This window comes from Diorhabda carinulata, chromosome X (assembly GCF_026250575.1).
Source record: "Diorhabda carinulata isolate Delta chromosome X, icDioCari1.1, whole genome shotgun sequence".
NCBI lineage: Eukaryota > Metazoa > Arthropoda > Insecta > Coleoptera > Chrysomelidae > Diorhabda > Diorhabda carinulata.
Window position 1 is genome coordinate 61,102,700 of NC_079472.1, and position 11,154 is coordinate 61,113,853.

The following is an 11,154-nucleotide window of genomic DNA, read 5'->3' on the forward strand; positions in this document are numbered from 1 at the left end:
TAAAGTGGGAAGTTTATAAATCAAATTATTCCCGATTGATTCAAATTGCATATTTATGTACAATATGATCAATAGTTTAGATAATACGTTCTTTAACTACAATTGTCTATAGGCAACACACAATACCCTTTTAACTATAATTGTCTATAGGCAACACACAATACCGATTTATGTATCTTAACTTAAGAAAAGATGGCACCAATAAGAATCACGGAATTCCACTTGTTAGACAAAGTGAGACAACCAAAGCTGACTAACGTGAAAAGGAAGTGGTCGTTGTAGTTCAAATTTTTAACTTGTTATCGTTAAAAAACGGTTATTTTGACCTTTTGTAAATAAAAAATATAAATACACAGTATAATTATCATTATAATTTGTTTGAAATAGGTTGTTTGATTCATGGTATCAACGTATATAAGAAATTGAAATTGCAATTCCTTCTAAGGTTTATCGTGTGTGTCGTGTTACCTGTTTTCTACCTGTTATGACAACGATTCTTGCACCTGCTTGGTTGTGATTTAATCGTTGTTTAATAACAATTAGAATTTATTCAATATGAATTCTCTCTCATGGAAGAAGATAGAAGATGAAAATGGTTTTATTTATTATTTTAAGTAAGTATAGATAAGTTTATACAATATTTCTCGTTGTAGAAAAAATGATTTGTATTTTCATATTTCATTATCGAAGTTTGTTGATTCATTTACATTTGAATATAATTCAATTTACCTGAAAAATTGAAATGTGGGTTTTTTGCTATCAATTGACTGTAAATAAAATCTGATTCTTAGGTGAAAATAATGCTGTGATATGAGAAAAAAATTTTCATACTACCGCTCGTTTCTGAGTTATAGGCATTCAAATTTGCGAAATTAAAACATATATTTTCTAAATTTTACATCCAAACATTATGAATGTTTAATGAATGATTATCGTATGTCTTTCTAGTGAATTTGATGGTATAAATAATTCTACACTAGTATCCTGATGGCCAGGGGTGGCTGATGCTCAATGGTTAACAATCCGTAACTTTTACAGGGACAACCAGTGGCATATTTACCAAATGGCCATGGCCCGTGGCGCAGGGACACAGAAACAAAATACAAAACACGAGTCTACGGGGCGATCGTGTTGACTGCATACGCGATGGTCAGCCCAAGACAAGTTAATATCGGTTCTAGAAGGTATAAAAAGTTATCCCACGGAAGTCTTTGGTTAAAAATGAAGCTCTTGGCTCAATTAAATTGTCTATGGATGAAGGCAGCTACTTTAAATTAAGCAATAATGAAAAAACTGGAAACTTTTACGCAAAATGACAACATAAAGAGAATTATAGACTACCATAAAATCCTACAAATTAGAGTACTGGCTGCGAAACTTAAACCAACCATCAAACCAATTGTGTGTGAATAAGATACAAATAGTCATGATGGTCGCCAGCCGGAAGATTATTTTGAGAGTACAGTCTCACTTATCCAATTCTTTCTGCAGTACAATAAACCATGTCAAATCTAGGATCTCAATAACAGCCAAATTTCTGATCTGTGAATAAACATTTTACCTTTTGTAAACTTTAATAAAAATATTTGCTTTAAATTTAAACACTGTATATTTAAATATATTTTCTAGTAAATCAACTGGGGTGAGACAATGGGACCATCCGAAATTTAGTGAAATTAAGCAACGCCTCGACGATTGTAACTACGTGAAGTACTCCATATATAGGGTGGCTTTGAAATTTCGAGTACTGCAGAACGCATTATATAGTAAGTAGTTCATTATCTTTTCAATTAATTTAGTTCAGAGGTTCAAAAAAATTAGTTTTTTTCCCAGATTAGGTGAATTCCTTTAGATAATCGTCACGCGCTTGAATATTTCAAAATGGCGAATTTTTTTTTTGTACATTATAATATACATTATATAACATTTTGTTATCTAAGTTTTGCAATCCAGGTCTCTATGACACTCGAGTAATTCCCCATTTAGTATCGTGGGCTTCCCTACCATAATAACCATCATTTTGTTTTAGTGGATGACGTGCCGCTATCTGTAGTATCTGGAGTTTTTGAAAAACATCGATTGGGTGCTAATGAAGGTTCACTGTGTCTTGAAAGCTGTGAGCTGGAAGCAGTGCTTTCCGACATTTATTTTGCCTCGAACAAGAAAAATCATACAAACATCGACGTTGATTTCGCTGCTGAACTAATGCTCAATTTTTTGTATAATGTTTTCGATAAGTAAGTCCTCAATGGAAATCTAATGTTCAATCGATAACAAATTAAATAGAGTAAATTTAGCATTACAACGGAATTATTCTCGAAGAAAATTAATATGTGGCTGTTTTTCTTGTCCAGTACGCTAGGAATGCGGAAACTGAAGGTCGTAACTTTTGGCAAAATTATTTATATCATTCTCCACACTTTCTAAAAACTAACCTCCGCATGAACAATATTTAGAAGAAATTGTAGATATTAGAAAAACGTACAAAGCTAGAGGTTAGGTTATCAAGTCGCAAAATTAGAAAACCAGCTAAATCTAAGCTTTTAGTTTTTTGCAATTAAAAATTATATATTATAGATAGTTCGGCATAAGTTGAGCAACTTTAGAATGTTCCAAATTTCGAAATGGTTGAAAATAGTTACAAGCAAAATAATTTAAAAAAATTTGGTGTTTTTTATTTCAGGGACAGAAAAGGAAAAATTCAAGTTATGTCGACTAAACTGACTTTGGCAATTTTGAGTAATTGTGATTTGCAAGAAGTATATAGATACATTTTTCAGCAATTTTCTGATCATAATAACTGCATAACTCGCCAAAGATTACATTCTTTTTTATTAAAAATAATCGAAATTACTAAATATCTACACGAATATGCAAGCTATGGTCCAAAGTTGATAAATATATCAGTGGAAAATTGTTTTCTAAACGTAAGTTTAATACATTCAGTACGAGAATGGTCGTAGAAGTACCTAGCCTGACTTAGAGATGGCTGTCGTTGCTTCGAAAATACCAGTAATAGAAAAAACACAATGTATACATCGCCACGTTGTTTAATACTTGTTTAGCCATCAATAGTGGATGCTTTCGGTCAATTTTTAAATATGGAAACCATCGGTCATCGTTTTATGATGTTATAAACAGTAAAATATTGGAAAGCAGAGTTTAAACGAGGCTTTACGACCTACGATGACCAGCATCGCAGTGGTCCACCAATTGAGGTGACAACTCCAGAAATGTTGAAGAAAATCCATTGGATGATCGTCGACTGAAAGTGCGTGAGCTAGCAGACATAGTAGGCATCGCAAAAAATGTGGTACACTCCATAGAGTGTGGCAATATTTGAAATAGAGCCGTTTCATAATCATAGATGGAAAGTGGGTATATCACTTCAAACCAGAAACAAAACAACAATAAAAACAATGTACTGAAAAGGGAGAACCGGCTCCAAATAAGACAAAGACCGTTCCATATGCAGACAAGGTCATGCCGTTGGTTTTTAGGGAAGCGCGTGAGATAATTTTCATTGACTATCTTGAAAAAGGAGAAACTATCGTTTGAATTAAAAAATCAAGCAAAAACGGCTGAATTTTGCTAAGAAGAAAGTGTTATTCAATCGAGACAATGTATCCGTTATTGCAATGACCAAAATTAATTAATTAAAGTTTCCTCATTCACCCTATTCGCCAGATGTAGCTCCCTGGGATTATTTCCTGATCCCAGACTTGAAAAAAAGGCTTGGTGGTCGAGCAATGAAGAGGGGATGTCCACAGTATATGGAAATTGAGTTGAAAATAAATATATTTTTTTTCCAAAATTTTTGTGTTTTCTTTGTTGAGCTCGGTACTTCTGGAACCATCCTAGTATACTGAAAATGGATACATCATTTTTATGTGTCATGCTTTGTAATAATCTGTTTCAGTCTCCCGGCTTTGTAGGCATAAACGAATCTACGTTTATATTATGGGCAGAAAACCAACCAAAAATACTCAATTGGATCCCGATTCTTAACAGAATAAAAATGGCAGAACCAAGTAAGCGATTATAACACTCAGCAAAAAATATTTATTCATGTATCACGGACGACAAATAACCTATTATAGCCGACCATGCCAATTGAGGTACAGCCGAGACAAACAGACAGTTTTTCTCCGTGATGCTTATTATATTTTTTCGTCGACCTGTATATGATTATGTTGGAATTTCAGGAACGTTGGTGATATTCATACTGAATACACTGTTTATACTACACCAAATCTCACAATTACACTGTCTGGAAGGTGAACTGTTTACTCAGTCGTGAAGACGAAAACTTGATTATCGAAACGCGCGCCAGACAGTGTAATTGCGAGTGTTGGTGGTCCGTTACCAAACTAGGTATAAATAAGTGGTGGAAAACAGCTTTTCTATTTCAAACGGCCCTACTATATAACCAGAATTCACCTTTAACCACCTTTCTATTTCTTGTTTGTACTAATGAAATTCGAGTTTGGAGCGAGGCATGTCAATATTCAAGCAAATGATTTAACAAACGCAAAAGTGCTTTCAGAAAGAGAATTGGCAACTTAACTAAGTCGTTTCAGAAGAATCTTTCCTAGAATTTTTCCACCAATTTGTCGTTTTTGTCTACGTTTTTCGATCTCTAACCGCCATCTAACCAAGCCTACGTGAAAACAATCTTTAGTATTATAATGTTTCCCTTATTCATTATAGAACACTGTCTCTTAATTAAACTCGTATAATTGATGTAAATTCACCGGTTATTCTTTACTATTTCGTCCGCTGTAACATTCAATTATATATTGACTTCTCGCTGTTAAACAAGTCTCGATTAATTCTAGAAAGTGAACGAACGAATAAACAAAAATGTCTTATAAATTGGTTCTAAATAACAATATAAATAAATCACCGCTGTAATGAAAACATTCGTCAGACTTAAGACTCTTCCAGCATAACCGAACAGTATCGGCATCACGGACCATGTCGTGGATGAGTACCTCCTAATTTTAGCGGCTATAATATATGACATGCTACACAGTTAGTACAGAGCTTCATTTGGTGTTTTTTTTTTGTTTTAGCCTTACATTCGATCAAATGCACGTCCTGCAAAACCAACCCAGTTCTTGGATTACTGTATAAATGTACAAAATGTAGGCGCTATACTCAATGCCAAAGATGTTTCTTCACAGGTCGAATTACCAGCTCCCATAAACTTTCTCATTCGATGCGGGAATATTGCACAGTAGTGGGAACAAGTTATAGCAAGAATAAATTATTCGATAAACTTCGTAAAATTATACCTTGTAGTCGAAATGGTCAAACGGTCGTTGTAGATGCAAAACCAATGAGGTAACTTCACTAATTAACCACTTTTCTCGAGGAAAAATAACAGATTCATATTTCATCTTAAAATAAAACTGAGATAAATATTATTCATATGAACATAACTGTTTCCGGGTAAATATGAATTACATGGAAAAACAATCAAAGAAACCGAGGAAAAGCTACGTCAATATTATTTCTAAAATCCTCTATCTTACTCAATGGTTTTTGAAAATGTTTTCTTCTTGTAAAAGTGGCCATATGAACACAAATGATGTTGATGCATCTTATTAAGAAAGTGTTTGTCATTTTTTACATTTCTCTGGATATCTTTTAACTTTGTTCGTGGTCATAGTGTCAAGGGTTTCTCACAGCTGCTTAATAACTGCATTTAAATATTTATTTTGTTGTGGTATGAGGAATTTTGAAAAATAAGTTATTAATAAGATTTTGTACTGATTTTCAGTTTCATTTCAATGTTTCCAGATTATTTCTTAACGTTAACACTTATCTTGGTTGGTAGTTTCCATTTCCGATTTGATATTATTTGGAGTTTTTATGTACGAATGCATTTGTTATATTTATTCCCATCCAAATTATGATTTATCAATTGATCATTATCTTATGTCTCTATGCCTTTCTTTCTTCTAATTTTGAAATTTTGCCAGTTATACGTTCGAGGGCTTGATGCAAAAAATTTGAAGGAAGAGAGACAACCTGTACAATCTAAAGATAGCCACAATTAATTTTTCCATAGATTTTTGCTTAAATCGACAAAATTTATGATCAAGAAGTTTTATGTAGATTTTTAGATCGTTGTATAAGCTAAGACCACCGTTCGCCATAAAGAGACATTCTGAAAAAAATTATCATAAATTGTAATTAATATTTGCAAATACTTATAAGAAGTATTAAATCATTTCTAATTGAATTGTATACTGTCGAACATAGTTTTACTTACACAAGGAAAAAATTGAAATGTAGAAAAATCAAGTTAGTTGACCTACAAAAATTATAATTATTTATTAATTTTAGCAATGATCAGGATTGTATCGTGACCACAGATAAAAAAGAAGTTTGCGATATTAAACCGATGTCTTCGCCGCACGCTCAATTGGCTCTTATTATAAAACGATTGGAAATGCAAAACAAAGAACTTCAGCAATTTTTATTTACGGAAAATTTGAAAGAAAAAGAAGTTATGAGGTACTTGGAGGAGCATAGGATACACATTAACGCACAAATAGATAAATTAAAAACGTTAAAGGTATATTTAAGCTAATGCTTAAAATATTCTAACAACTTATGACCCAATGAGGATAATCTGTATTTATGTCGTTGTTTCATCTGACGTTTTGTTTTCTTTGGGTCAAATATGATTTTAACTTCCTCAAATGTCCACGTTCAGAATCAGTTTAGGGCTCAATATTTTACAACGCAAAAAAATGCACAATCACTTGCCAATTGAAATCAAATCTTTTCCCGCATTTCGAAATAATTTGAGGTCATATTTTCTGGAAAGTCCGGACATGCTGCGTATTGGTTTGTATGGACTTATAAACTAATTATTACCTATAATTTTGTTATTCATTGTTCTATTTTTTTGTATATTGAAATTTAATTTTATTTGAATCTTTATTTAGTTATTTTTATGTTTGTTTTTCTAGTTTTTACAAACTTTTATCTACAAATTGTAACAATTTTTTGACAATAAAACATTCCTCTCTCTCATACTGGTTAACAAACTTAGGTCTCGATAACTTAATTATGAGTGTTGGTATAGCAGTAATAAACATAGTGATCAGTAAAACTAGGCCTAAGTTACTTTTCAATTTTTCAGTAGTTTGCAGTTGGAATAGTTAACTTTTTTTAATTTTTAGAATTGTATAAGCTCTAATAACGTTTCTCCCAATCTCACTTTTCGCAAATCAACCAAGAAAAGGATTGCGGAGTCAACTCCAGTTATTAGAAATACTTACAAAATAGATCGATCTGAAACGAAATCTATAGACATACTGAGTCCTATAGCTTCAGGTGCTGATACTGTAGAAAATGTCGATGATAATTACGAAGGAGTTCATCATACTGAAGATACAAGCGGAGATTTTATAGAAGATAAAAGCTCTGCATACGGCATTGATGACATTAGTACATGGATAGGGGGTAAGACATTATCGTATGAAATATTGTAGATATATAATGAGTATGATTTCTATATTTATTTTGTTTGCTATTCAAAATTTAGCAGTATAACTGTTAAAGCAAAAAGAATACTACTTACCATTGTGTTTGTATTAATATAATTGGTTACAGTCAATTAAGGCATTCAATTTGTAAAGACAATTGCTGCTATTTTCTGATAATCGATCGCTGGAATAGTTTAGGTATTGAATATACAATCTTCTACAGTTAATTTTTCAAAAAATTTAGTGACTCAAATGCAAAAAAACTGCATTTAGAAGACACTTATGCGTCTGATTGGAAAATTATTTTCGTACGAACGTCCTTAATACACTTTCTCGTTCTAGTTTAACTACTAATTACAGAAAAACTTACAAGGACACCTTCAAAGTGAAATTATTAGATAAACATAACTCTTGTGTACTTCTGTGGTATATTAATTTTTTTTGCAATAAATTCAGCTATAATATAACAAACGTCATTTTCAAAATAAACATGTACTTTTATTTTCAGGACCCCCAAACAACGGGCTAAAGATGAACATGATAACCAAATCTGTTTCTAAAACATCTCCTGGTGAACTCCATAATAATTTAGATGAAGCCTTAGCGAAACTTCAACAAATATTAGCCAACAATTTTTGTTTAGATGAATCTCTAGGTCATATAGACAATACCAATTTGAAGTATGCAATGTCAGAAGTCGAGGGTATGCTGACATCTTTCATAGATACCGTAGAAAACAGTAGAGCCAGTTCTATAAGGTCAAAGAAAAAACAAGAGGAAATTGGTGTTGCAGTTTAATATATTTTCGGTATACATTTCTTCACGTAGTTTCGGAGGGCTATAAACTTTCCTGGAATCACCATGAGGATCCGTTGCAATATTTATTTCATAAAGCAGAAAGAATTAATAAATTCTGTGTCAATCCAGAAGTATAAATTCTATTATTCTTATCGATTGACTGTTTATATTTTTCCTATGACAAGTGGATAATAAAATTCAATTAAATTTGAGCAAAAAATGTTTATTTTAATTTAGTTACATACATGCTTACACCTAGCAGCTATTATTCCCATTATCAATAAACACTGAATAAATTGTTTTTCCAATTTATTTAAACTGTTTTTAACAGTGGGGTGAATTAATATAAACGATGGTGTTTACTTACTCAATTTATTTATACATTAACACCAAATTCACCAAACTATGCCCTAAGACTAAACACTTCTCTAATTCTTGACACACTAATTTATTTAAAATCTCTCCACACTAAAAGTCTAAACGCACTACATCCCTACAAATTTATAGTGAGTTAGTAATTGTACTAGAACAAAATTTCCTAGAGTATAATTTATATGGGAAACAACGTTTAATAAATTCAGTCGGAGCAAAACTTAAAAAGTTATAAAAAAATATGCCTTTTATTAAGAGAATTTCCTCATAAATATTTTTAAAACTATATCAGGCTGCGTATTTATTTCACACTTAAATTTGCAAACCGAAATATAAAATATAGTTATTCCGTAGAAAAATTGACAAAACCCAACATCAATTAATTAATTAGGGCAATTTCTAAAACACTATTGAAATTATTTTCTTACGTAGCCCGTATTTCATTGTTGTTAGTGATTTGGAATAACTTGTATAAATTTCGTAAAGGTATGTATTATGTATTCAATATTTCGGTAAATAGAATCCTTCTATGTTTTTTATTCGCAGCATTCTTATTGTTAATTTCTAATAACTATATATCTCACACAATATTACTTTTTAATTGAACTTTCAGCCCGGTAAGTGAACATGTATTCGTTAAAATCGTCACAACATCGTATAAACACTGACAAAAAAGAATGTGTCGACATGTTTTTTTACGCCTGATTTCAATTATTTAGACAAAAGTGACCCATTTTGTCATGTTAATATTCTGTGTAATTGTTTACAACTGTACGGTATAAATGGTTGTCTACTTATTAGGACAAACTCTTGAAAGGATGTAATTAAGGTGTCAAGCCACAGACCACACCAGACACGCAACTCAATAATCTGGAAGTAGCAGACGAGAGAAACAGTTGTTGTTCTTCTCTCTCATCGCGATATAAAACGTACCTAGGTGGCGCTCTTGGCCGACGAATAGCAGGATTTTTAATTTTGAATTAAAATTTAATTTAAAATGTTTTTAAACATGTAGAAAAATAATTGAAACAAAAATTGAGCTTTGTCAAATTGTATTTTCATAAGTACAACAAAGATTCACAATAATAATAATGCTATGCCACATCTTTTCATAACAAACACAGACTGAATGAGAACTAGTAACATTAGATCATAGGGATTCCAAGAAAACTGAAACAAAACGTTATGCAAGAGGACAAAGTTGTTTGTAAATGTGGACCCAATGAATCAGAATTTGATGGTACTGTAGGTGTATGAATTGTCCAAGAAGTAGACATTTAATGGTATTGATATTATTTATGCAAAATTTTTCTTTTTGTGCGTGCTGACATTTGCTGGCTGGCTTCAGATCTTAAATTTCGGACAAGTCTTGTACAGTACCATGGGATTCCGATTCTACATATACTTTTAAGTAAAAAATCTTTCAAAAAATAAAAATGTTCCTCACAAGTAATAAATGAGAAATCAATTTCTTGGTTAAGCAAATTTGTTGCTACATCTTGTAGGTTATTCTTTTCACAAATAATCGGTAGCTTATTCTCTAAAACTGTAATACCAATACCAACCGCAATAACAAACTGTTTAGAACGATAAAACAATTTATTCTTAGAATTTGAGAATTCCTTACTGGAAATAAATTGATTACATGGCTCAGTGTCATCTGAGCTCAAGATGTAACTGCATCTATCGCAAGCGACCCTGCTTCCTCTTCACAATAACCATCAACTTTTGCTTTCTTGGTGTTATCTGTGTTGAACACAAGCCTTCAACGTCCTTAAAAAGAGTCCTTCTACATCTAACTGTACTTGAAATTGGTGTGACAGCCCGTTGGGATGGTGACTGCGAGGAATTTGTTTCCTCATGTTCAGTAACTTCACTGTTTGCATTACTTAATGATTTGGTATCCAAAAGAGTCTAAGAAATTGAATTTCAATTAACACCTAAGTTATGTTTTATTGCATAAAGCAAGATAAAAGCAAATCATCTAGAATAATATGTAAAATTCAGTACCTGTGGTTCTGGCTTTATTATATATTGGGATATAATGTTTACTTTTTTATTTGCTATCTGGTCCAGTCCCTAAAATTATTATTTTCATTGTAAAATACAAACCTAATTAATATTAGAATACAACCTTCATAACATGGTCCTTCTGGACTTCCAGAATTGTGGGCACTGCATCAGCTTTCAAACGTAAAACTGAGGTACACGGCACAAATCTATCTTTTGTGAAATGCTCATTGCAGATTCTAACATGGCCACATAGTGGTCTATATTTCATTCTCATAGCTTCCTGCCATATTTGCGACCTGTAACACACATGTAATTATTGTACATTGTAAAATAGCAACCTGTTTTTTAGTTTCATCTGGTACAGCTCGATTTTAATCTTTGCAGTAAGGAAAACTCAGTATAAAAAAACCAAACATTCATCTAACATGCATAAACGTATGGGTACTTACACAACAAGATAATAAAT

The 11,154-nt window shown here is 32.0% G+C and overlaps 2 protein-coding genes across 2 annotated transcripts; one reads left to right on the forward strand and one right to left on the reverse strand.

Moving 5' to 3' along the window:
* Positions 1-227: 227 nt before the first annotated feature.
* LOC130901578 (dystrophin-related protein 2-like) lies at positions 228-8,523 on the forward strand. The gene is made up of 9 exons (XM_057813054.1): positions 228-614; positions 1,630-1,766; positions 2,030-2,237; positions 2,684-2,927; positions 3,920-4,031; positions 5,076-5,346; positions 6,355-6,586; positions 7,200-7,482; positions 8,014-8,523. The coding sequence occupies exons 1-9, from the start codon at positions 556-558 to the stop codon at positions 8,301-8,303; spliced, it is 1,836 nt and encodes a 611-aa protein (XP_057669037.1). The 5' UTR covers positions 228-555; the 3' UTR covers positions 8,304-8,523.
* A 1,187-nt stretch (positions 8,524-9,710) lies between these two features.
* Positions 9,711-11,142, reverse strand: LOC130901579 (uncharacterized). Its single transcript, XM_057813055.1, has 3 exons — positions 10,810-11,142; positions 10,686-10,754; positions 9,711-10,589 (listed from the first exon to the last, which is right to left on the reverse strand). Exons 1-3 carry the CDS (start codon positions 10,960-10,962, stop codon positions 10,359-10,361), a joined length of 453 nt encoding a protein of 150 aa, XP_057669038.1. The 5' UTR covers positions 10,963-11,142; the 3' UTR covers positions 9,711-10,358.
* Between the last annotated feature and the right edge of the window lie 12 nt (positions 11,143-11,154).